This window comes from Aulonocara sp. 'chitande type north' Nkhata Bay, linkage group LG23, assembly GCF_057382095.1.
Source record: "Aulonocara sp. 'chitande type north' Nkhata Bay isolate Kocher_YH1m ecotype deep benthic linkage group LG23, A_spYH_male_GT1.1, whole genome shotgun sequence".
Classification (NCBI taxonomy): Eukaryota; Metazoa; Chordata; class Actinopteri; order Cichliformes; family Cichlidae; genus Aulonocara; species Aulonocara sp. 'chitande type north' Nkhata Bay.
In genome coordinates, this window is record NC_141365.1 from 6,000,832 (window position 1) to 6,027,685 (window position 26,854).

The 26,854-nt window shown below is 43.0% G+C and overlaps 2 protein-coding genes across 4 annotated transcripts; one reads left to right on the top strand and one right to left on the bottom strand.

Moving 5' to 3' along the window:
• The first annotated feature begins 925 nt into the window (after window positions 1–925).
• On the top strand, window positions 926–10,535 carry dnttip2 (deoxynucleotidyltransferase, terminal, interacting protein 2). Its single transcript, XM_086281542.1, has 7 exons — window positions 926–1,043; window positions 3,403–5,420; window positions 7,551–7,689; window positions 7,910–8,005; window positions 8,156–8,320; window positions 8,487–8,596; window positions 9,618–10,535. The coding sequence occupies exons 1-7, from the start codon at window positions 969–971 to the stop codon at window positions 9,712–9,714; spliced, it is 2,700 nt and encodes an 899-aa protein (XP_086137668.1). The 5' UTR covers window positions 926–968; the 3' UTR covers window positions 9,715–10,535.
• spata6 (spermatogenesis associated 6) lies at window positions 9,793–26,756 on the bottom strand. Of its 3 annotated transcripts, XR_015127066.1 has the most exons (12): window positions 26,585–26,756; window positions 23,425–23,562; window positions 22,365–22,413; window positions 22,191–22,232; window positions 21,895–22,013; window positions 19,537–19,617; window positions 16,578–17,000; window positions 15,310–15,412; window positions 14,228–14,268; window positions 13,361–13,524; window positions 10,564–11,286; window positions 9,793–10,433 (listed from the first exon to the last, which is right to left on the bottom strand). XR_015127066.1 is itself a non-coding variant. In XM_086281553.1 (11 exons), the coding sequence occupies exons 1-11, from the start codon at window positions 26,666–26,668 to the stop codon at window positions 11,172–11,174; spliced, it is 1,359 nt and encodes a 452-aa protein (XP_086137679.1). In that variant the 5' UTR covers window positions 26,669–26,756; the 3' UTR covers window positions 9,793–11,171. The 3 variants fall into 3 exon arrangements, 2 of the variants coding, with proteins under 2 accessions (XP_086137679.1, XP_086137680.1); XM_086281553.1 differs by having other exon boundaries at window positions 9,793–11,286; XM_086281554.1 differs by lacking the exon at window positions 19,537–19,617 and having other exon boundaries at window positions 9,793–11,286; window positions 26,585–26,755.
• Window positions 26,757–26,854: the final 98 nt, after the last annotated feature.

The window sequence follows — 26,854 nt, forward strand, 5'->3', positions numbered from 1 at the left end:
ATTTAGCTGAAATGTCTAAACATAAGAATTTCAGCTGCTGTAGTAAAGAAAGAAACAAGCAAGAAATATCGGTGTAAAATTGCAGAAAAACTTTGGCAGCTTATTTGCCTGACTGCTGTAAGTATAAAACAAAGTTTCACTAATTCACAGAAAATATGAAGCAATATGTTATTTATTTATAAGAATTATTAAGAATTTGTCCAGCTGGCTGGATTTGAGTCTTTGTCGGGCCGATTTTGACCTCCGGGCTTTATTTTTGACACCCCTGGCTTAATATGCAAGCTTGTGTTGTTTTAATAAAGAACATAGTAGTAGATAGTATCCCCCACCCCAATTTTTTTATGCTTTATGACACAATTTTGGTTATTTTGTCATTTTGTGCTCCTTTATCAAAACAGAGCATGCAATTTAGGTTGTTTTGCTCCTGATTTTGAGCATTAGGCTTTTATATCTAATAATTAACCGTCTCTTTGCGGTCTAAACCCAACTGGAAACGTTAATAGTTGCTTAAAACTGACACAGATGGGCCCAATTAGTGATTCTTAGCAGTTTATCAAAGGATATATTAAAATTAGGGATTGTATGTTAACTTAGTGTGACCAACCGTCCTCTATTTTTGCATTTGTTGACTTGTAAAAGCCTACATGACATTTTTTATTCCACCATTCATTAACCTCACAGAGAAGGCATCGTTTAAATATGTTGAAGTTTTCTTTAAGCAAACTGTATTATTAAAGTTCTTCATGACTGGGCCAAGTGTCCTCTTGGTCACCCTAGTTAACTCTCACTGAGTAATTCTTCCAATACAACAATTACAATAGTTATAATAATTATAATAAATAAACTACAACTCGAGAGTTAGTCGGCTGCTCTGTGATCTGCTGTTAGGCCTGTGTCTCATTTCCGTTCATTTGACTAGTCGGGTCTAGCCTTCATGCCGGAAGTGAGTAGAGTTGTGAGAGAGCAAGATGGTGGCCACCAGGAGAGGAGTGCGTGTGAGCTCCCCAGCTAAAACAGACCCGGAGCAGCGCTCTGAGGTCCAGGTACGTGTCACAGAGGGAGATTATTGGAAGCTGCAGATGTTCAGGTGTCACCTGGAGGTCCAGGTAGTGAGTTATACGCCTGGCACGTGTGTGAGAGCTGATGTGTGGATCTGCCCCAGCTTCACGTGGACTTCACCCTGTACCAGCTTGTGTTCATGTTGTGAGGGATCCGCGCAGAAAACAGAAACATGCGGACTAAGTAACAGCATCTCTTAGTTTTAGTTTCTTCTCCTACTCGTGTTTTCTGTCTAACTCACATAAAGTGCTGCTTGAGTAAACATCTCATGTTATTGTGTAAATATGACCTAAAAATCAACAGATTTCCACATAAAGTGCTAAAAGTAGATCACGAGAAGGCCCACATTAATATATTCGACTCCAGTTATATTTCTGTATAACAAAACTACGCGAACCTCAAGAAAAAGGTGGTAATGAGAAGCTATTAACTGTTTATTTATTAGCTGTTAGCTTAATATAGCTATTAGGATTTCTAACGCCACATAATGGTGGAGATGAGTTAATGCACAAATACATTGGGCCAAGTTTATTGTAGAGAATTTAAAAAGTAGGTGTAAAAACCTTTTTAGTTAACTGTTAGGCTAAAAACTAAAACGAATTTTAAAAATTCAGTTTTAGCCATGGTTGTATATGTTTATTGCAAGTGTGTTTGTATTGTTTTTACTATTTTGCTGTGAAATTTTTAAAGGTTTAGTGTGCACGGTTTCACCACTAGATGTCAGTAGACCGAGGCGTTCGATCAGCCGAATTACGTTTTTATTTATCCCTCCCAGTTTAAGTGTGCAATAATCCCGTCTACGGTGGCCGCTGTAGGACAAACAGCTCTGGCGTGTAGGCTGTCAGTCTGCTGTTTACCTCGGCTGGTGTCCGTGTCTGTTTTATGTAGAGGAGGCTGTAGGACTATGAAACTTTCGTTAGAGTGGACCTAACTCCGTTGGACTTGGACACTTAGCGAATAAACTGTCACACAGTGTGAGACTGTAACAAACTGTTTGTCAGAGGGAAACGTGACACTGGAGCCCAACATTAACTTGCATAATTTAGCTGTTATTGTCTTAAAACACCAGGGTCACGTGTCTAATCTACTGACAATAAGTAATTGTAACAACATTAGGAGTAACGCAACATTTTTATACATGTTTTCGTGTGTTAGACGCCTGAAGGGTGATGTCACTGTACAGCTCAGTCAAACATGGCGGCTTTCACTAACCAGCACCTCGTTATGCATATTTTTGATTGATTAATTCTAAGTTTATGGAAACTCATCAATTTCTTTAAAAAAATTAATAACTCACTAATCAGTGTATATTTATGAGTAAAGCATCCTTTATTATTAAATAACCTAAAACACATATTTGGCCCAATAGTGTAGTGTTATAGACCTAGTGACACATGTGTTGAAGGAAGCAGACAAAAGGAGGAGGATGACAATCTGAAAATATCATTCATAAAATTAGTCTGGAAACTGAAACTCAAATTGAAAACAAAAATGTCAGACTAAAAATAAAAGTTAAAGGATGATAATTCTGATCAGGAAGGCAAGCATAAGGAGACGATTCACTGCTGCGCTGCTCGGGAGTGATTGATCAACAGAGATTGCTGTAAGAGCAGGGCTTGCAGTCCGTGAGGGCAGAAAGGAACTTGTATTGGCAACTGAGCAATTAAAAGCCTCTGTGTGGGGGGGGCAAGGCTGCAAGGTGAAAACCACGGCTCTGTAAAAAGGACAGCTCTTCCCCCACCTGCAGTCCGCTAAAGATCAGATGAACAAGCTAGAAGCCTGAATGAGGTTCGATTTCCTGTTGAAGTGCTCCCTGCTGACCAGGACTTTCTGGGTGAAAAGAGAAGCGTTATGTTTGGAAAAAGGAAATGCATGAAACACCTGAACAAGAAGTACCAAAGCTACGATTTTAATCTAGCATAAAGTGTTTGGAGTGGATTTAAAGAAGGTTATGGACTCTGCATACTTGGATTTTTTTGGGCAGCTCGTTCCAAAGCTTCAGGGCTTTGACTGTGAGGCATTTTCAGCCATGCCTCGGAAACAGATGAAAGGTTTCTGTCTGAGGATCTCAGGCTACGTACTGGCCTGTTACAGACCAAGCGATCAGATGTAGAGGGAAGCCATTAAAAGCCTCTCCAGGTGTAAATTGTACATGCCGTTCATTAGACAGGATTTTTTGTGACACATTAGTATTGGAAACTAGTGCATTTGTTGCAGGATATCAAGCTCTCTGTCTGAGTTCTTGACAGTAAAATGTCACCAGACTTATCTTCTGCTTATCGTCTCAGCCATGTTGCTGTAAACTAGCCTTACCACTAACTGTGCCTTGCTTCTTTCACACAGGCCACTCCTTCCACTGCTCGGAGAACCAGGAGGACTACTAAGCAAGCAGAAAGTCCTACCCACGATGGCGTTCTGGAGTCCTGCAGTCAGCTTGAGCAAAGTGCTGCACAAAATTCAGATTCTCCCTCGACCACCACAAAAAAGAGATGCAGCAGAGCTTCAAGGCTTCACAGTCCAGAGCAGCCCTCCACCCCGGTGGGCTCCATCCATGAGGCGGATGTGTCAGAGGCGGAGTCCTGCTGCTCAGTGGTGTCCGACATTGAATTGCCAGTGACGCGTACCAGGGGGAGGAGACAGACCCGCAAAGTTAACAAGGAAGAGGAGGAGATATCTGAGGTGGAGTCGTGCTCATCTGCAGTGTCTGCATCAAAACGTGGTCTAAGGAGTGCGAGAAAGAAGGCTGAAAGCTCAGACGCTGCTTGTGTCAAGGTGGAAGATGTAAAAGCTGTCCTGGAGCTGGACACCGGGTCCTGCAGCTCCGTGGTGTCCGATTCCCAGAGAGCCACCAGAAGTCAGAGAAAAGCTCGTACCAGATCGTCTGCCAAACCCCAAACTGGGGAGTCTGAGCTCTCCGACGCTGACAGCTGCATTTCCAGTGTGTCAGGAGCTGATGTGTCCAAGTCCACTACTCGCAGAGCTACGAGATCCAGAAGAAAAACTAGTCCCATTCCTATGCATCTAGACGAACCGTCAGGAAGCTCTCAGTCTCCGGCTCCAACACGTCGACAGACCAGGGCAGTGAGAGGAAAGGCTGCAGCCCCTGCAGAGCTTAGTGAACCTCCGTCTTGTGACTCTGAAGGATTTGAGTCCGGGCCTACTTACAGTTTGACCAGTCGCAGAAGTGGGAGGACCAGGTCGACAACTCTCAGAGCCATGGATTCAGACTCAGACGCTATGGATGTGCATTCCCAAGTGGGGACCCCCAGCTCCACGCGAGCCAGAGGGACCCCCTGCAGCAGCCGCACAGGCTCGGGGAACAGCAGCCGGGGTGCTCCGGCCTCCAGGCGCTCAGCCAAGGACTGCAGCATCGTTGTAGAAAATGTATCAGAATCTGCCGAGGAGGGCAGCACATTAAACGATTCTAAATTAGAAAGCACACTGATTGCTGAGGATGCAGATGAAACGGTGGTGGAGGAAGATGAGAGCCAAACGGTAGAAGATCACGAGGGTGTGAATAGTACCGAACTGTCGTCCACGAAAGCGGGTAGAAAAAAGGAAACGGATTTCGCCTCTAAAGAAGATTCCCATGCATCTCCCTCAGAACCTGTGAGCGAGCCTGCAGTGGTCAGCAAAAACCAGCAGGAGGAGCCGTCTGCTGGAAATAAAGACGAGGACACTTTAGAGATGGAAGTGATGCAGGAAACAGTCCCATCACCAGAGCGGTTAGAGCCTTGCCAATCAGTTACAGAAACAACATGTGAGAGGGCCTTGGAAACCACAGAGGAGGCCAAGGAGACGCAGAAAGCTGTGGACCTCCTCCCACCTCTGCCAGATGAGTCTGTGGATGATGATGTCATCGTAGAAAACCGGCCTAGTGTGGGGGAGGAAATGGAAGTCAGCACATCTCAGCAGGTGGTTGAGTCCATTCAGGTAACATCATATCAGCAGCACAAGGTTACAGCAGGTTCTGACTCTGAACCCAAAGACGTCATCGTGGAGAAGAGGACAGCAGTCAGTCTGCTGGACAGCAGTGATGAGGAGGAGGAGGATGAGGAGGAGAGGGAAGTTTCTGAAGAGGAGGATTCGGGATACATGGGGAAGGAGAGGAGAGGGGGAATTTGCAGAAAGTCAGAAGCTGGAGCTGCATCAATTGAGGGACTGTTTATGATTGACAAGCGGCCGGGAGAAGACGCAGATGAGCTGTACTACAAAGAGGAGCGATGGGATGAAGAGGCAAGCACGCAGAAAGGAACTGAGGAGGAGGAGCAAGACGAGGAGTTTGTGGATGAGGCTGGCGACGAGGACGAGGATGATGACAACGATGCTAAAGTCCTGTTCTCGAGCAGAAACTCTCATGTGTAAGTACATTAGAGGAATTAGATTAAAGGAAAAACCTGAACCTTTGGAATCTGTGGTTTGGGCGCAATGGTCACTTGAATCAAGGCAAATGGTTTTGTAGTGCTCATCTTTATCCTGTAATGAAACATTTTTATCCAGATGGGAGTGGTCTATTCAAGGAAAGCAATACCTCCATCTACAGAGCAAGAGGGGTCATTTCATAGTTTGATAATAATCAAAATACCAAATACATTAGAATATTTTGGTAACCATTTAGCTCAGGGGTTTCCAACTCCAGGCCTCAGGGCCGGTGTCCTGCAGGTTTTAGATCTCACCCTGGGTCAACACACCTGAATCAAATGATTAGTTCATTACCAGGCCTCTCGAGAACTTCAAGACATGTTGAGGAGGTCATTTAGCCATTTAAATCAGCTGTGTTGGATTAAGGACGCATCTAATGCCTGCAGGATACCAGCCCTGAGCCCTGGAGTTGGACACCCCGATGTAGATGATTATCAGATTAAAAAAATTTAGATGTGTAGGTACACTTTATTTCATTAAATGGTTTGAAAGTTGTAGGGCTGTCCTGGTTGACACGCCTCTGCAATGTTGCGTGGAGATCAGGGGCAGTACCTGTGGACTGGCAGACCGGGGTGGTGGTCCCCATCTTTAAGAAAGGGGACCGGAGGGTGTGTTCCAACTACAGGGGGATCACACTCCTCAGCCTCCCTGGGAAAGTCTATGCCAGGGTGCTGGAAAGGAGAGTTCGTCCGTTAGTCGAACCTCGGATACAGGAGGAACAATGCGGTTTTCGTCCTGGTCGCGGAACACTGGACCAGCTCTTTATCCTCTCCAGGATACTTGAGGGTGCATGGGAGTTTGCCCAACCAGTCTACATGTGTTTTGTGGACTTGGAGAAGGCATTCGACCGTGTCCCTCGGGGTGTCCTGTGGGAGGTGTTGCGGGAATATGGGGTGTCTGGCCCATTGCTACGGGCCATTCGATCCCTATACAACCGTTGCAAGAGCTTGGTTCGCATTGCCGGCAATAAGTCGGACTCGTTCCCGGTGGGTGATGGGCTTCGCCAGGGCTGCCCTTTGTCTCCGGTTCTGTTCATAATTTTTATGGACAGGATTTCTAGGCGCAGCCAAGTGGCGGAGGGCTTTCGCTTTGGTGGCCTCAGAATCTCATCTCTGATTTTTGCAGATGATGTGGTTCTGTTGGCTTCATCGGGTGAAGGCCTCCAGCTCGCACTGGAACGGTTCGCAGCCGAGTGTGAAGCAGCGGGAATGAGGATCAGCACCTCCAAATCTGAGGCCATGGTTCTCAGCCGGAAAAGGGTGGAGTGCCCACTCCGGGTCGGGGATGAGTTCCTGCCACAAGTGGAGGAGTTCAAGTATCTCGGGGTCTTGTTCGCGAGTGATGGGAGAAGGGAGCCAGAGATCGACAGACGGATTGGGGCTGCAGCTGCAGTAATGCGGACGCTGCACCGGTCCGTCGTGGTGAAGAGGGAGCTGAGTGTAAAAGCGAAGCTCTCAATTTACCGGTCGATCTACGTCCCTACCCTCACCTATGGCTACGAGCTGTGGGTAGTGACCGAAAGAACGAGATCGCGGATACAAGCGGCAGAAATGAGCTTCCTCCGAAGGGTGGCTGGCCTCTCCCTTAGAGATAGGGTGAGAAGTTCGGCCATCCGGGAGGGGCTCAGAGTAGAGCAGCTGCTGCTCCACATCGAAAGGAGCCAGAGCTCAGAGCTCTGTGGTGTTTAAAAACTTTTAGGTACAATAATGTTAGGGACTATTTGCAGCTGCGCATTGAGACACATTTGGTGTTATATGCTATCTGGCAGCATGCACTGTGTATGTGGGACTGTAAATATATAACATTTATTATAAACAATCATGTATTGTACGACGGGGCGGCACTTTTAGGTGTTTTATTATTTGAGGACAGCAGTGTATCTGCAGCACAGCTGAATATGTTTGCATCAGCTCATTTTGGGTTTAATCTTTTTGTGAGGTTAGCATGCAGACGGTGGAGCCACGGTGTTCAGACACATCGTTAGATTTTATTATACCTGTGCAGAGGTGAGAAATGAGACACGACTGCTCCTCCTGAGGAATTTTTTTTCCTGTGCCTATTAATTTCAGGAAAGAGTTGTCCAGCCGTATTGACCCCGGCCTCAAAGTGAAGGAGCTCGGGGGTTTATACATCAGTTTTGATGGCAGCAAATCAAAGCCTGTCTCCAGTTCACTGCAAAAACTAAAGGAAAAGAAGATCCAAGATGAGGTAAATAAGCGATTGATTTCTTTCTTTCCCCCCTCTTCTTGAAGGTGATCTGTGGTGTAGAATGAATAATGAACTCCAAAGCTATGCAAGGGCGATGAGGTGGCGCTATTAAAGGTTTCGCTACAGTTCTCACTGACTTTGACCTTTTTATCTTGGAGCAGTGGAGTGTTCTGACAGTTCAGTTGTTTTTGAGAGTTGTGGTTTGTGTTGATGTCCACAGGTGATGAAGAAGAGTGTGATTGGACCAGACTTTGAAAAGAAGGATGCTGTGCCGCCATACAGTGAATCCAAACATGCCCTAAAGCTGAAACGCAGAGTAAGTTTGAAAAAAAAATTGCTTTGATTGGTCGATTCTAGTTTTATTCTCTGCATTTGTGCAGTCACCTGTGACACATACCTAAAAGAGTAAACGGTAGTCATCACAAACGTTGTTTCTTAGCAGTCTGCATCACTTTTCTTTCCCCAGGCAGAGAGGGAGAAGTCAACAGGGGATGGTTGGTTTAACATGAAGGCCCCGGAGATCACTCAGGAGCTGAAAGGAGACCTCCAAGTGCTGAAGATGAGAGCATCCTTGGATCCTAAGAGGTTCTACAAGAAGAACGACAGAGATGGCTTTCCCAAATACTTTCAGGTCGGTGGAACTGTCCTCCTGCTTCTTAGTTCTTTACACTCGTGGTTATCAATATTGATTTTGTAAAAGTTGGTTAACTTTGTTTTTATAGTCCAGAGCACTCAGGGACTACACTATCAATATCAGTGCGTGTGCTGAGTGTGATGTTTTCCTGTGTGTGTTGCAGGTTGGTACAGTGGTGGACAACGCTGCTGACTTCTATCATTCCCGTATCCCTAAGAAGGAGAGGAAGAGAACCATTGTGGAGGAGCTGCTCGCTGACGCAGAGTTCAGACAGTAAGTGGGCACCTGCAGTGGGTGTGGTTTTATTATGAGACATCTCCCCTTCCACCCTCTACCTCCACTGGGCATGTAGACTTGGAAATACTCACTCAAAAATTAACAGAAATTATATATTTTTCAGTCACTTTAAATTATATATGGTTAAGAGCATAAAAGGAACCACAATGCCACCACTATGTCAGCCGACAAATTATTGTAGACATTTAGTTTGTGCATCCTCAGGTGTAGTTGGAAAAGTAAAATTTAAATGGGTTTGTCCGTGTGGGTCTGCATTCACATCACGGTAGTTTTAACCACTTGAGCTTAACGGCAACTAGACTTCTTTTTAAGTTTCTAGATGTTTCACGTCATCCAAAAGGCTCTTCGCTTCTGACAGGTGATGAAATATTTCACTTTTAGTGAGGTTGTCATGTTCCAGATAGTCCTGAGTCGTTAACCCACCCCGTCGTCATCGGAGTCGTTAGTCACATGATGAGACAGCATGTGAATTTTTGCATGTGAATTGTTGAGGAGCAAAGGTCATTTACATCCGCCTGGAACAGCCATCGCTGAACTAATGTGGAGGCCTAAGCTACGTGTAACGCAGTATTGAGATCCCTTCCCAGGCAATTTAACTCCCACTCACACCTTGACCTACCTGAATGACACATGATGTCAGGGTGGGGCAGTGTCCACCTTCAGGGGAACCACACTACCAGTTAAATTCGTAGCGCTTCCATTAGCTGTTAGAACCTCACAGGTGAAATGCTTTTTTTGAACGAGGTGACTTCTTATTCACGCTTACCAAGATAAGCATGAAACACAGGACTAAATATTTCTGTCCGTCACAAATAATTACAGACATTTACAACACGTGTCTGTTCCAGTTCTTCATTTCTGAGGCGTAGAATTATCTGACTCGTACATTTAGTGATCTTTACCTTTGCTACGGCAGAGAAATAAAACTAATTTACAAGCCACAGTTACTGGATACAAAAAGACAAACATTAAATACACACTTTCCTTCTCTTCCCAGGAAAAACAAAAAGAGGTACCAGCATGTTATGGCAGAGAAAGCAGCACAGGAAGCTGGCAAGAAGAACAGGAAGAAGAAGAAATTCCATAAGAAGTAAATCTGAAGACTTGATGTGATGAACAGTGACTCTGAGGGGCGTTTCTCTCATTTAGAAATGAAGCTCATCAATACAAAATGGCTTTTTGAAGCATTTTTAATGTTTTGGAAATTAAACACTCATTCATGACACTTCGGATAGACTGTTTACATGTGTGTACATCAAGAGGCTGGCTGTATAAAACACACAGTCCCAGACAAGTTGATTCAGTAAGAACAATATTTTAAAACATCCTTGTATAGTCCTCAATAAATATGGTGTACATGCTCATATTTACATCTGAACTTTTAGTTTTATCAATTCAAGTGTAAATGCTTTGCTGCACAGCAATCAGTCCCACTAAAATACACAGCATGAACAATTAAAAAAAATTTAAAAATCATGGTGCAATTCATTAATTTTCTAAGAGCTCGTGATCTGAAACAAAAACTTTGGGGTTGTCAAAATGTTCTTTGCTGAAATTTTGGTGTTAAACTTATTGCTCCTGTAATACTGAAAAATCAGGGTTAACCCTGAAGTTACCTTAGCATGGTTAAATCCCTCCACTTACAAGTCTCTGTAAAGTCGTGCAGCTGTATGTTGCATTATGTTAACAACAACCACTCACAAAAACAGCTGCCGAAGAACCAAAACTGCGTCGTTATCTGCTGTAGTTCCAATTCAAGGTGAAACGAGCCTCCACTCTGACAGCAGAATAAAATACCTCTGTGTCACACGACCTGTGTGTCAGTAGCACAGAAACATTACACACACTTCAGATGTTTCGGTGTAAGGCTGTGAAAGCGAATGCCTTAATTTTTTTCATTAAAGCTAAAGCTCTGTGTCTGCTGTGCTTTCATTCAGGATTACCTTTGTTCCTCCTCACTCTCCCTCTCAAATCTCTGCAGTCTCTTGTAGCTCTTGGATCCCAACAGTGGCTCTTGGCTACCGTCTTGTCTCTTCTTTGTGTTGCAAGAGATGAGCCCTTAACAGCTGCAGCTTACATCCACTATGTCACTTCCTACGCGCGCACACGCACATAAACTGTAGCTTCTTTATACCTGAGCCAATTTCACACACAGCTTTAGCGAAATTAGGCGATGTCTCACTTTGGTTACAGCATCAGGTTTTTTCTTTAAAAAAAAAAAAAAAAAAAAAAAAAGAGCCCAGCTGAGAGGTGGGAGTGAAGTGGTGCCTCGATGCTTTTGAACGTAACCTCTGCACCAACAAAAGCAAATCAGCACGTGCTGGGAAGGTTTGCAATTTAAATGAACAAGAAATAGAGCTTAATTAAGATACATGTGCATATCTGTGACAGGCTAACGTGTTAGTGTCTGTATGTACAAAACTGGTAGCCTGCAGAACCTCTGTTTTTAAATATGACTGTGATATGTGCATTATCAGTTACTGCTCTAATAATTAAAACTCTGAGTACGGCAACTTCCATAATTTGGTCTCTTCTAAGTCAGATCAGAGGGTTAAAGGTCAAAGCTTGCTCTTTGGTCCAGGTTTGTTTTGTGAGTCTGAAGAATCCTCTGGACTCGGCTATGGATTTGCTCCCAGTGTGGAGGACTGGTCTGACTGGCTCTGAGTCTGGAACACAAAGAGGCAGATGGAAAACTTTCACTAACAGGTATCTTGGTCGTTGTGTCAGGTTATCATCAGGCCTTACTGAACAAAAAACAGACAGAAAAATTGCTGCAACAGCTTCGTCTTAATTTGATCTTTGTCTTCAACCCTCAAAGTTTATTCCTCAGAGCTAAGCATAGATATAGACTTTGTTTTAAGGGTCCCCAAGATAAAAATTTTATTCTAATAAATCCTTAATTAACATTGTGTGTGTGTGATCAACACAGACTCTTCATTAATAAATACATTAACAAAAACACTGTTCTCCTTACAAGACCTTCTTTTGTCCACTAGTCTGTGCTGTAACCCAAGGTAAGACGAGTGGCTGACAGGGCCAACACCCTGGTAGTGCATAACCTTCATAAACAACATTTAAAACTCCACCTAAACCCTCATTTTGACTTTCATTCCTCCGCATTTACATTTTTGTGGGGCCTCGACCAGCTACGCGTTAAACTGGCGGCATAAACGGACTCCATCGGCCCAGTGTAAATGTGTCTGCGTGTTGACCGCGGACAGTTACGAAACTGGAGATCCCACTAACAAAAATAAATTCCGGCATCGCCTCTCATCCACGTTCATTTGTCGGTGGCGGAGGGGTGATGACTGACAGACTGACTGGTGTCTCGGCCCGGCTCGTGTCGGAAAGGAAGCTTTTCATCTGTAATCAGATAAACACACTACCTGCTTCAAAAAGTCATCAAGGACAAATCATCCAGAGACATGAATAGACTGAGACTCCGGGGCTTAGGGGGCAAACGCTGCCACTGGCATCTGTCATTTTCTTTATAGATCAAAGATTCGTGGTAAGACGTGCCCCTCTCCCTGTCGCGGGGAATCTACAAAGGCCCACTCTAATCTCCCACCCAGCAAATCCTGTCGCGTTTCCAATTGAGGGAAAAGTATCATTCATTTCCTGCAATTTACTTTGCAGTTTAAGATTGTCCATTGATTCCACTGTTTACTTATGGACTGAGCGGACGGAAAAGGGAAGCAGAAACAAACAAACAAACAAAACGGAGCATCGGTCCCATCGGCGTTGTCAACTCGCAGCTGCTGTGATCGATGACAAGGTCTCTCTGAATGTATTAAAGTGTGCATCGGGTCAAATGCATCAGTCTCGAGCTGAAACACAAATCAATACCATTTTCCTCTTTGTTTTCCCTTCTCTCTGCCTCCTCTCTCAGTAATGAACAAACATGACAAGACATCAGCTTCTGTAATTTAAAAGGTGGAGGGGAATTCATCCTGCCTGTCGAGTGTGATCAAAATTAAAGATTGGATGTGCGTGTACAAACACACAGACACTCACACCTCACAGACCAGCACCAGCAGCAGCAGCGTATGACTAACATCTCACGGGATTTCCATATATTTGCTGTACACTGTAATGAGACTCCTACAGGTGCATGTTTTGCTTTTAAGATCTTTTGAGCAAACAAATGATTTACACAGATGGATCAGGATAAATTCATGGCAAACATCACAAAAAAAGGAGGATTATGTTCACTCCTGTGTGTACCTCGAGTATGAACACAATCAGATTTGTTTTTTGTGGCCAGAAAAACTTAACTCTGGGGCTCAGAGGTGATCCTCACAGTGTTTTCCTGATAAACACCTTAAGATTTCATGCTTCGCCGGGTTACAAACATGCACCGCATTAACTGCGTATTTGCTTTTTTCTGTCATCAGCATGTGAATCAACAAAAAACTGCAGAGGTTGGTGATGCTGGAAGCTTTCTAACCTGTCTGTGTGCTTCAAAGTAGACTACACTTATATACAGTCAGCTTTAGCGTGAATGAACCCCTACTCATTTCTCAGATATGCCATTCAAATAGTTTCTGACAGCTTTTATTTGACTTTTTGGTAATGAATGAAGACATGACACCTGCCTTCAGTTTGTCCAGCGAATAATGACGAGCAATTAAATCAGATTTTGTTGTTCTCTGGCCATTAGATTCTTTTAAAATGAGGAATAAATGGTTTTAATTTTGACACATCCAATCATTTTAAATATTTTTAAGAAAAGAGGATTACCTTTCTCTGAGGGAATGGCTGCTGCGACTCAAAGGGTTTCTGGAGTTTTGTACAGTCAGGTTGGAGGGAGCTGAGGCAGAACTTCTAAGCAGGCCTTTAATTTGGGGTTCATGTCGGGATGGAGTCTTTGGAGGAGAGTCCTCCCTCACAAATCCCGATTCCACCTAGAAGATTTCAGAGGGCAAAAGGGTTTAGAGGGCGATCGTGGCTCAAGAGTTGGCAGTTCGTCTTGTAATCGGAAGGTTGCCCGGTTCGAGCCCCGGCTCCAGTGTCCGGCAGCCTCGCCTCTGTCAGTGCGCCCCAGGCAGCTGTGGCTACAATGTAGCTGCCATCACCAATGTGTGTGGATGACTGAATGTAGTGTAAAGCACTTTAGAGTCCTTAAGGACTAGTAAGGCGCTATACAAATACAGGCCATTTTTAGAAGCTATTGGTGACCAAACCTTAATCGCGTGTTCTGAAACATTTCCCAACCAAGGAATTCAAACCGCACATCTCAGGAATTAAATCTACATTATTTATTGATCATTTTTTATTCAAATCTAAAAATCAGACCACTTTACAGGCTGACAACTTCATCGATATAATTTCTATGATGATTGTTTAGATTTGAAATTGACCACAGTGTCAAAAGTATGAACAACAGGGCTAATTTATATGTATAAACAATGAATATTAAATATAAATAAAATGTGTTTATCTGTCGCTGATACTCATAAAATGACTAAAATCAGAGCTGCATGGACCGCCAAACCTAACCTGCAGAATGAGAAGACTACAGAACAGTGTTGTGCTGATGTCCTGTAGCACCAGAAGTATTCCTGACTCATTGTATTTTACAGTTACTGATATTATAATTGGACTTACTCTCGCTGTTCTTGGCCTGTAACTCCCAAGCAGAGAAGAATCTGAAAGGAAAAGGCAAGTTTTTAGGAAAATATACAATTCGGAGTAAGCCTACAGTATTTCCTTTAAATAAGAAGCACCGCTTATTTCTTCAACACAAACAAGTATAAATGAAACTTTTCCAGCACAGAACAGCTGTACAAACAGGCATATGCACACACGAGCCAATCAAATCAAACCACTGAAGCTGAAGAGAATAGCTTTGCTCATATGCAATGTTGGGAAACGTTGAGTCCGAGCATTCATATGGGTGCTACTGTAACACGGACAAAATAACTGGAGTCCAGGTGGCAACGGCCATCCTCGGCAGGATTTTGGATCCCACTTATTTATGAAAAAGATGGGAAAAGATGGGTGGAACCATGATGATGGCTTCATTTTTCAGGATCAGAAGCTACATCCATTACTTACACTGTTTATGGCCCCACCATTACACAAAAGCTGGCCAGGAAGAGCAAGAGGAATGTGACTCAGAGTGATGGCATCGAAACTCCAGAAATACCAATCACTCCCACGGGATGCAGTGGCACAGGCCCGGTCATAATATGCAGACCTGAATAACAACCCTAACCCCACTGGGACACTTCAAGAGGTGCTGTGTTCATAACCCGACAGGTAAAAGCTGTTTGGGCAGCAGGATTTAATGTTGGGCCTGATGAGCATTTACATCTGTGTCTACTTGTAGTAGCTTTCATTTGAAAGGACTGAAGGAAATAAGAATTCTGGGAGCATTTGATCAGTGATCGTCATACTTACTGATATCCCCTAACGAGCTCAACAAACCAAAGCAGAAATCAATCTGCAAGACTGTTACACGATGTTATCGTTCGGATGTTATTAAAGGCATCAGACCAAAAAAGAAAGTAAACACATTTTTTTATGAGACCAAATCCAGATGGCTGCATTTGGACAAAGCACTCAGCACACTCAGGGCTTTGTCCAAAAACGCTTGAAAACAAACAAACCCTGCAGCAAATACACTATGTGATAGCTATGAATGTGTTACAATACATGGACTGAGTTTATGTGTTTAGAAGGTTTACCTGTGGGGTCAGCCGAGAAGCTCACGGAGCGCCGATGAACGCTAGTATTTAGTGCACAGGAGGAAAACGTTCCCATCTCAGAGACGTCGCTGCAGCGAGAAACCTGGCACCAAACAACAATAAAAGCTCATTTCCTTTTATACAACGTAATTAACTTACTTTGCATGTGCAGTAAAACAACGCCAGTGAACAATGAGGACTTTGGGGAGTTTTTACCCCTTTTTAAAACCTTAACCGCAACACTTTGCACAACAAATCCAGACGCGTCTCTCCTGTCACAGCGGATAAATGAAATAAACATCAGTGTACATTAACCACAATCACTTGTTTCTTCCCACTGTTATCTCCTAGTCATTCTCCGACTAAAAATCCAAAAGAAAAACCTACGCAGAAAAACACATCTGATTCTTTGTAGGGCTGAGCTTCCCTTTGCACACAACCCAGGAGCTGAGGCTCTGAAATGTGCACTGATAATGCATTCACCATGGGGCTAATGGGGCTACTTCATTAGGTATCTATTTGTTAATTGCAGCTTGACTCTCAATTACCAGAGTTAATTGTCGAAAGGAGATTCCCCCAGGAAATTCAGAGGCGCAAAAGCACGCTCCTGTCCTTAATAAAACGCCCATTGTATTCTAGTTAATTCCATTCATGTGTGTGACAAAAACAAACGCAGCACCTAATAATTTCTTTAATGACAGCGTGCGAGTGGAGTCTGATATTCATATCTCGGGATTAGATTTGATGTAAATGAAGAAGCAGAAATAACAGAGGGGAGGGGCGGAGGACTAAAGGCTGTGTTGTTCTTGTCCATCGATCGCACGCACTCCCCTAAGGCTGCGCGATCACAAAAATCACTCCCTTTCAAGCGAAAACCTCCAACAGCAGCGATACGGCAATAATTAAAGTGTTAACAAATAAAAGCGTCCCGACCTAAATGCAGGACGCGCGCTATTAAAAGTGTGCTCGAGCCCCTCGGTGAGGATAATAGGCCATATTACACGCATACACAGTGAAACATGTACGTGACGTCAAAATCCATTAACGGCTCAGGTAAAAAGATTAAGATGCTCTCTTAATATGCCCTCCACTTAATCCGCTCACTAGATTAAGCAAAATTTTGGGGCGCTCCCACTGAGGTTTGAACTACATCAGCAGAGGAATCCATTAATCTTATAACCCCTCTGCACTGAACATGTGTATTTTTGGCATTAAATGAACCATTATGCTAAGTTGTTGTTTTTTATTCTTCCCTTAATGCTACAAACCAAGAAGGGCGTCGGGCTCTCGGTTTCTTTCCTAAAGTAGTGAGGCCCCAGCTGGAGGTGGCTGAGCCTCTGCCTGGCATCCTCGGACAGCTGGCACATCCTCCGGTGGGTGTAAGGAGACAGGGCTCGCGTCCTTGAGGAAACGGTGGGCTGCTGGTAGCCGCGCTCGGCAGAAACTCCGGATAGGGCGCATTTTTTTCCCTTCTTGTTTTTTGGAGGACTGCGGCCTGGCGGGGATTGCCTGGATGTTGATGACGGTGCAGAGTTTGTAATTTTAGCATCAACACTCAGCTTGTCCTTCCCACTTTTCAAAGAGACACACTTCCCACCATCTGCTTTGGAAAAATGCCCGCTGGTAGGCTTTTTTGCTGAACTCCGTCTGGAAAGGGTTAAGGATGGCCTCGCTGGAGAAACACAGCCAAACTGGGGTGAAGTGACAGAACATGAGAGAGGAAAAAAAATGTTATGCTGCTGTAACATTTTGAACTAGCTTCACATTTGAATTTTAAGGAGACACACAGGATTTGAGCGGTTTCTCTGCAAACCGCACAGTTTGTTCCTTCGCAGACGCATCGGCCATTTTAGCCATTAAGGCAGCTGCTCTCACTCTTGACACAGACTTGCTCTCCCTGGACAAAACCATTAAACCATTAGCTAAATCATTCAGCTTAAGTGTTACAACAACAGCTCTCGCAGTCAGCACTGCCATGGAGACAACCTCTGCAGAATTACTTCAATAACTCTAATGGCCACTAACATCATTCTCCCATGCAATATCCCACTTCCTGCAGGTAATGCCAGCCGGGGATAAATAAGTTAAGATAAAATGTTAATTGCATTTGATGGCCATCTCCAGTCTAATATGATAAAGAGGCACTACCTGGCTGTAAAACAAAGATTATCTAAATGCTAATTAGGGAAATCACACAACATTAAAACTATTTTTAAGAGAAACCGAATGATGAATAAATTCTCATTGTGGCTGGTGCCATTTGAGAATGATCGGATTTAACAGAATTAAGACAAGTATGCCCTCGTCCTCTAATCCCCCACCATCTCTGACTTCCTTTGGCTCCTCTTTTCTTCTTCGTCTTCACTGGTGGATGGTCACCGAGAGCGAATCATTTTTTTTCCTGTGGCCGGCTGAGTGGAGAAGTCTTATCTGGGTTTGTGTGATAAAGACACAGTTCAACAAAGCTCGGGATACAGTCCACAGAAAACGTGCAAGAGGCTTTGTAAAGCTGCACAGTGGCACATCGAGCTAATTATCAATGCACTCATCAAGCTGAGATGACTACATACTGCAAATCCAACAATGGCAATAAGCAAGATTTAATACTGACAATCGTTATTTCAGCATGCTGCGCTAAATAAAAGCACAATTCATGTCAACATTAAGTGAACTAAACAAAAAGTTGGGTTTTTGGGGGAGTTTCACCAACTATAGTGTGACGGTGTGATGGTGCTAGTTGGAACGTTATAGGACATATCTGCAAAAGCTATTCATCCTCACTTCCATGTGTGTACCAAATTTAACAACATTTCACTCACACAAACTGCAGAAGTGGCTAAATTATTTTCTGGTGTGACCCAAAGTCACAAACTGACATTAGCATAACATCTGTAAGTCAGATAAAAGGGTTTAAAGAGGATTCAGGACACAGCATGAGAAAACACACAAAAAGCGTATTCATCAGAACACTTTTAGAGATTTTTTTGAAAGTCACAATTTTTCCAGATCTCTGTTAGAACAAGACATGATTTGTCAGCTGGGTGGGCAGGTAGTCAGGGAGCTGCCTAGATGCTGAAGAGTCATTAGGAGAGAGAAAATGGAGAAATTCTACTGTCTGACAGCCACAGTGGTGCTCTGATCCAGACATCCACCCCGAGGGGCCAGGAGGAACACGCTGACAATCTGCTTCACTGTCACCGACATCCCATTTAAACAAATAGGTTAGGTTACCGCACCGGGGAAATTCACCGTAGCATTTCTTTCTTCTTTTTTGGGGGGAAGGGGGGAAGAGGAGGAATGTGAGCCTCTGTGTGATGGATAACATGTTCGTAACTAGAAAGCTGGTGAAATATTTTGCTAATACCTTTTTCATCATTATTCCACCCTCTCGGCGTTCATCTCCTGAAATAACCTGCGCAAACACTCTGCACATGTACGCAGAATCATACAGGACCACGAATCAGCTGTTATACCTGTGGCTGCAGCTTAAGGCTAGTACTAGTTTTTAGAATGATTCGATATATAACTTATTGTCCTACATAACAAAATAAGAACTGAACACATCAACAACGACGCCAGGTCCTAGTGATATTAAATTCTCTTCAGATGTCAGTAACAACCCATCGAATCCCCACATGCAAAGAAATCAAACCGCTGTAAAGTTAAGATGAGAAAACCGTGGCAAACTTCATTCCTAGTTTCCTTTTTTGATGATTAACAGGGGAAAAAAGATTTTAAAATGTCATTGCACCGACCTAAGCACAGTAAACCTTAAAAATCCACAAAGAAGATTTATAGGTGACCCATCATCTGCATGATTACAGTAAAAAAACCCAAAAACAAACCTAACCGGCTGATTCTGTTCTAACTCCCTGCACTCGGACATGTGAGACAAGCCTCATTATCAGCATCACCAATCTGCCTCCCTGTAATTACATTCAGAGAACAGATACCCTTGAAACACTGCCAGTATGGATGGATAAATGCAGTAGCCATGGCAACAATAGAAGTTGGATATGTATAGTGGAAACGGTCGTATGTGGCGGCAAGCGATACCTCCTATTAGAGCCCTCCACAGATCAATGTTCGCTGTTCGAGTTGTGGTCAACGCTGGCACGGCGATGCCGAGCACGCAGCAAAAGTACAATTAATTTAAAACTGGACACACAGTGTGCGACTGCGGGTTTGCAAACACCTCAAAGATGTAATAAATAAAAAGACGCTTACAGGTGAGGCTGTCCGGTTGTCTCTCCCATCACTGTCTTCTATGACTGATGTCGTGGAAAACACTACTTTAGGGGAGATTCCCTAGAGGGAGAGGGACAATAGACGAAACACAGGGGTTTTTACAGGGAGATGAAGACAAATAACAGAGCTGCCTGGAACACCAATTTACAACTGCAAATCTTCAATCTGCGCCTGGGTTGAGAAAAACAAATCTCACAGAAGAGAAAGGCTCCAGTGATGTTTAAATAATACGGCATTTGGAGAAAGACATCTAAATTGCTATGTAGGACCTCAAACACAAACACATAAAAGCAATGGTGAGGGGGGGGAGGTGTTTAAAGACATTTAAATATTGCCAGTTAGTGCCTTGGAGGACAAGGGGAGGATAGAAAAGCAACCCGCAGACATGGAGAGATGAAGTATGGCAGGAAAGAGGTATAGAGAAGACTTGGATGATATAAAAAGGAAAGAGGGGGGAGCAAAAAAAAAAAAAAAAAAAAAGAAGAAAAAAGATGAAAAATGACTGAAAAGACAGGAAGTTCTCAGCTCCTTTTTCATGTCTGTATAGCAAAGACAGTCAACAGCTGCACGAGGAAAATGCCATATTTTCTGAAGACAATACTTCAGTTTAAGACAAGACAGTTCTTTTGAACTGGTTATCTTGGTGGTGTAGCTGCCTGTCAAGTGCACCGACGCGAGAGCCACTGAGATTAGGAGGAGACTCACTTAGAGTGAGCAACAATGAATGACATGAGCAATATTGGTGCCACTCAAACTGGATCCCGTGGTGAACGCGGCGTGCGGTCTTTGTGACACGTGGATTATGTTGACAGGAATATCCTCCTTCCTTTAACTAATTCAGTATTGTGCTATTTGAAATTACTATCAGGACCCTTCACAGGCATGAAATATACACTCGTGCATTTAACTGCCAAATGGAACATTTCGAACTTCAGTGAGAGACTAAAGTTTAAATCCTTGACTTTGACTACTACTTGAAAATTTAAGAATGGATGTTATGTAACAAACTTCACACATGTCCACAAAAAAAAAAAAAAGACGTCCTCTCTTTTCAAGCTCAGAGGTCACAAATTTTAAATTTAACCTCAGTCCATCTTAAACGAGCTCGAACCCAGATGCAGCAGCAGCGTTCCTGGATCTCGTTTGCATCTGTTTTTTTCTTTGCATGGTGGATTTTTTGCATTTGCATTTGTTGATATGGTGACAAACTGTGCTCTTTTAAAGTTTTCTCAGGCCCACACAGCGATTTCCACCACAGAATTGTGTCTAAATCACGTCCAAAATATTGCAGCCTGGTTTTTATTTACATTTTGCACAGCATACAAGCTCTTTTGGAGACTTTTGGGTTGTGAAACTCTGTTTGAAGAAAAACTCTGCTTCCTGCTTCTTCACCAAAGATGAAAAACAAGGTTAGATAAAGCTGTATTCCTAAAGAGAACATTTATCCCGTTTATTGGCATTTGAGTATTTAATAGTAAAGGCTCACTACCAGCCTGCTGTAAAATAACTTGAAACTTACCAGTGTCCGTGGCTTATGTTTATCTGACATGTACATTTATGCACTGACAGGATATTAAACAACCTTTATTTCTTATCTTTGATTTATTTGGGATGCCTCCAATTGGATTCTCTTGTGTTTGCATTTACTTTCCTTGCACCTTTATTGTCCATACTTGGCGTGCTGTTGACTTTTATTAAGCAGTTTTCACAAATACACTGCAGCCCTGAACTTTTCTAAACATTACCTGACAAAGGTGCATGTCAGAATGCAAATGACTGATGTAGTCAGACCAGACACTGAACCTGCCAGTTTCCAGGTCCAAACTCTGAGGAATCTCTGATTTGCTGGCATATAACTGTCCGTTAAATTTACAGTGAGCGGGAGGGCATCATTTCCTGCACCTTCCCCTACAGCAGGCACAGTATTCCTAACTGTGTTTGCTGTGGAATGCATCCTGTTGTGTGCTAGCGTGTGCGAAAATGGCTTCATATTAGCGCTAATTCAATGTCCTGAAGACTTAATGAAAAGTTAAGATGATTTTAATCATTAAACAGAAAACAAAAAAGGGCAAAGTGTATGATAAGGGATTAAAATATGCATGCATGTAAAGAATTCAAACATCTTTTTTGTTAGTGTACAACACAGAAAAAACCTTTGACTATTTTCTTTCACTGACTATATATGAGATCGATCATAAAATTGCTGTAAAGACACTTTTAAAGTTATGTTTTGATTTTTGCATAAGTAGCAGTAACCACCTATATGGCCTCTTTAGAGCTTTCTAACACATAATTGTGATAAATGTTAGGATGTTGGCATAAACAGAAAACGCTTACAGGAAATGAGGATGATCTTTTCATCAGTATTTCTCGCTCTGCGACTCTTGAGCTCCACCTGGGACCTGGATACAGGAAATCTCTGCTGCTTTCCTCCATTGTGGCAAGTACCTCACCTTCTATAACCCATATACACACACACACACACACACACACACACACACACACACACACACACACAAAAAAACCCAGGATCATGCACACACACAGTCCAAGTTAAATATCCTGTTTTGCAGTGTAATGACTGGATACAGTGGGGACTTAAGAGGCCCATTTGGTATCATCAGAAAGCATACCTGGAGGCACCAACTGAATCAGCTCAAAAGATGTTGTGTCAGCTAAGAGGAAGGAAGGAAAGTATAAACAGACTGTGAGCTAATGATCGGTATCTCAGCTAATAGCCAATAAGCTTTCATAGGATAGGATTCGGGACTAAGAGATGAGGAAGCAAATCCCAGTAGGCCGTTTACCTTCGAGGAGGTCAGCTACATCAGCAGGGTCAACAACGCCGGGGAATATCTGGGAAAACACAAAGAGTACAGACAAAGCAAATCAATACTTATAACAAGATCTGGCGGACAGGCCAGTATCTAAGCGTACCAGTCTCCCCAGGGAAAACAAGGTCCCTCTCACTAAGAGTTAGGACACTAATGTTCATACTGGAGGGTTGCTGGTTATTAGGCACAGTGGGCTCATAATCCTTCACCACCTGAATACTAACTATGGATGAATGCTGGCCCACATAAGAAAGAACAAAAGGCTTAAACATATAGGTAACACTTTTATTAAGAAAAAAGTTTTTTTTTTAAAAAGCACCTAAAACACTTATGGACACCTCTTAAGATGAATCAAATGTAGATAAAAGTAAAGCTTATATAGACATAAAGCCACTAGAATTCCTGCATCCTGTCTAAACAAAACAGCCACAGACAGATGGAAATCCTGTGTCTCACACAGGGAGGCATCCTTTATTTCTGTAGCAAATAGCTTTACCCTGACCTTGACAAAAAAAATAAAAAATAAAACACATTGTGTGGTGGCAGAGCAAAGATAAGAGCAGGTAAACAGGTGTATGCTACATGTGAGCAAGGACAAATTTTGTATGCCGTCCTGCCTTCCATCCTTGGAGTTAATGTGTGAAAACCACTTAGCAATAAGAACTTATGTACTCCGCCCATGTCACCCGCATGTGTTAATTATCACAGGTTAAGCTGTGCATTAAAAACGCAAATTTAGCTCAGCACAAACTTTATTAAGATTTAATGCAAAGTTATAATGATAAGATGATTCTGACAGTCTTAAGAGCAAAAACTGTATGATAAGGCTTTAATACTGTATGTTTTCATGTTTTTGTTAATGTACACTATAACTAATGTAGGGTAAATCTATGTCTGTCTGAATTTCCTTTTACTTTAATGATCATATGTACACTTTTATTGCCAAGTCTAAAACTCCCACAGGCAGATGGAAATCTTGTGCCCAAATCAAGGAGCCGTCCTTTATTTCTATAATAAATTGCTTTATTCTCACCTTGACAAAAACCATTTTGTGCTGGAAAAGCAAAGGGAAGTCCGGAGGCACACAGGCAGTCTTCCTGTACTGGCCCATGATGCAGACACGGAGGTAGATATCATACTTCTTAGACAGTAGCACTCCCGGGCATGTGACCTGGTTATGAACAGTATAACAGGGCACAAATTCTACTGTGTTCGTTTATTATGGTTTTCAAACGTGTTTGGAAGAGTGCATTCATCAAGAGAAGCACACTTGCAAATATCCCAATAACAACAGCAGTTAATAAACAATTACTAAAATATGCAATCCATGTGCAATCAAGACTTCCTACTGTTACTGCTGTTAGGGTAACACAATCTTGGTAATTTAAGGTCAAAGAAAATGTTTTTGTGGAACAATGTGGAAAACAGTGTCAAATTTTGCTATATCTAACTTAATAGATACACAGAAACTATGCAGGTTCAAGGTTCGGCCTATATCCTATCATATCTTCTTCTACAGCTTATTTCGTTTCGGGGTCGCCACAACAGATCATCTGCCTCCATCTCACCCTATCTGCAGCATCCTTCTCTGTCACACCAACCCTCTGCATGTCCTCCTTTAATTCTCCTCCTCTTTGTGGTCTTTCCCCCCTTTTCCTGCTGGCTGGCAGCTTCATATTCAACATACTTTGTCCATTATAGCCACTATTGCTCCACTCCATACAGTGGGGCAAAAAAGTATTTAGTCAGCCACCGATTGTGCAAGTTCCCCCACCTAAAATGATGACAGAGGTCAGTAATTTGCACCAGAGGTACACTTCAACTGTGAGAGACAGAATGTGAAAAAAAAAAATCCATGAATCCACATGGTAGGATTTGTAAAGAATTTATTCGTAAATCAGGGTGGAAAATAAGTATTTGGTCAATAACAAAAATACAACTCAATACTTTGTAACATAACCTTTGTTGGCAATAACAGAGGTCAAACGTTTACTATAGGTCTTTACCAGGTTTGCACACACAGTAGCTGGTATTTTGGCCCATTCCTCCATGCAGATCTTCTCGAGAGCAGTGATGTTTTGGGGCTGTCGCCGAGCAACACGGACTTTCAACTCCCGCCACAGATTTTCTATGGGGTTGAGGTCTGGAGACTGGCTAGGCCACTCCAGGACTTTCAAATGCTTCTTACGGAGCCACTCCTTTGTTGCCCGGGCGGTGTGTTTTGGATCATTGTCATGTTGGAAGACCCAGCCTCGTTTCATCCTCAAAGTTCTCACTGATGGAAGGAGGTTTTGGCTCAAAATCTCACGATACATGGCCCCATTCATTCTGTCCTTAACACGGATCAGTCGTCCTGTCCCCTTGGCAGAAAAACAGCCCCATAGCATGATGTTTCCACCCCCATGCTTCACAGTAGGTATGGTGTTCTTGGGATGCAACTCAGTATTCTTCTTCCTCCAAACACGACGAGTTGAGTTTATACCAAAAAGTTCTACTTTGGTTTCATCTGACCACATGACATTCTCCCAATCCTCTGCTGTATCATCCATGTGCTCTCTGGCAAACTTCAGACGGGCCTGGACATGCACTGGCTTCAGCAGCGGAACACGTCTGGCACTGCGGGATTTGATTCCCTGCCGTTGTAGTGTGTTACTGATGGTGACCTTTGTTACTTTGGTCCCAGCTCTCTGCAGGTCATTCACCAGGTCCCCCCGTGTGGTTCTGGGATCTTTGCTCACCGTTCTCATGATCATTTTGACCCCACGGGATGAGATCTTGCGTGGAGCCCCAGATCGAGGGAGATTATCAGTGGTCTTGTATGTCTTCCATTTTCTGATGATTGCTCCCACAGTTGATTTTTTCACACCAAGCTGCTTGCCTATTGTAGATTCACTCTTCCCAGTCTGGTGCAGGTCTACAATACTTTTCCTGGTGTCCTTCGAAAGCTCTTTGGTCTTGGCCATGGCGGAGTTTGGAGTCTGACTGTTTGAGGCTGTGGACAGGTGTCTTTTATACAGATGATGAGTTCAAACAGGTGCCATTCATACAGGTAACGAGTGGGGGACAGAAAAGCTTCTTACAGAAGACGTTACAGGTCTGTGAGAGCCAGAGATTTTCCTTGTTTGAGGTGACCAAATACTTATTTTCCACCCTAATTTACGAATAAATTCTTTACAAATCCTACCATGTGAATTCATGGATTTTTTTTTCACATTCTGTCTCTCACAGTTGAAGTGTACCTCTGGTGCAAATTACTGACCTCTGTCATCATTTTAAGTGGGGGAACTTGCACAATCGGTGGCTGACTAAATACTTTTTTGCCCCACTGTATGTCCAGACCATCTCAGCCTTGACTCTCTAACTCTGTCTCTACATCGTCCAACACTAGCTGTCCCTCTGATGTACTCATTTCTAATGCTGTCCCTCGTCGTGAAGATCTTTTAGCATCTTCAACTCTGCAACCTCCATCTCGGCCTCTTGTCTTGTAAACCTTCCGTTTCATTTTCCCAATTTCGTATTCTATGGTAAGTATTTCATATTGACACCTACTTTTGTGACAGTCAGTTGTGTTGACTTTTATGAACTTGAAGCAATAAACGGGACGGAAATCATCCTCACGCATAAAGTGGGCTTTAAGGTCAACCCAAAGTTTACTGAAACAGGAAATGACGCTTATCGTACACAGATAAATTATGAAAAAACGAATTACTTTCAGTTACTTAAAAACACCTAATGGACATCAAACCACTACAATCAACTTTTACAGCAGAACCTCGGGGTCATTAGTGGACATCAATATTTCTATTAATGGTTTATGTATAAACAGATTAATACTGAAGTGACTCAGACATAAATATTAATACGTAAAAGAACCAATGCTACGTTCATGCCTTTCGTATCACCTCTAACTGTTTGCACTAATTGCAGTGACTCAATTAGAATAATTACGGCAGCATCAGTATTAACGTTACTGGTAACGACAAGGAGGAATTAGTAAGTTAATGAGACATGTCAGGATAACCCTGGTGTATCAGTTAGGGTTAGCTGGTAAGCTAACTGTGTATTTACGGAACCGTAACGGAAGGTTTGCTGAAAGAGGACGTAAGCTCGCTAGCTAGCAAACGTTAATAAGCTACGGCATCAGGTCACATTTTGAATTTCGTACCAAAGCAGCAGCATAAAGACGCACTTACTGCCTGAATGTCCAAGTACACCGTGCATTTCAGACAATGTTGATACCCTATAGAGGAGGAAAACTTCTTCTTCACCGAGGCCATTCATCTAACTTTCCAAGTTCGTTGTCATAGCTGCCAAACAGCAACAGTCACGGAGCGGATGTGGGGTCACGTGACAGAGAAGTGGCGAATCAAAAGCGTGTTGTCTCGCACACACAATCACAGCACGTGTGCTCACATCGCCACACTTTAGCCTGGATTTGTGTTCGTGTTTCCTAAAACCTCAAG

Excerpts from the sequence above, each read along its gene's own strand:
- dnttip2 (XM_086281542.1), top strand. The coding sequence starts at position 969 with ATGGTGGCCACCAGGAGAGGAGTGCGTGTGAGCTCCCCAGCTAAAACA. Across the intron at positions 7,690-7,909 it reads AAAAGAAGATCCAAGATGAG|GTGATGAAGAAGAGTGTGAT; the intron begins GTAAATAAGCGA and ends TGATGTCCACAG. Across the intron at positions 8,321-8,486 it reads GCTTTCCCAAATACTTTCAG|GTTGGTACAGTGGTGGACAA; the intron begins GTCGGTGGAACT and ends TGTGTGTTGCAG.
- spata6 (XM_086281553.1), bottom strand. The coding sequence starts at position 26,668 with ATGGCCTCGGTGAAGAAGAAGTTTTCCTCCTCTATAGGGTATCAACAT. Across the intron at positions 23,563-26,584 it reads TGTACTTGGACATTCAGGCA|GTCACATGCCCGGGAGTGCT; the intron begins GTAAGTGCGTCT and ends GTTCATAACCAG. Across the intron at positions 14,269-15,309 it reads CTTCTCGGCTGACCCCACAG|ATTCTTCTCTGCTTGGGAGT; the intron begins GTAAACCTTCTA and ends TTTTCCTTTCAG.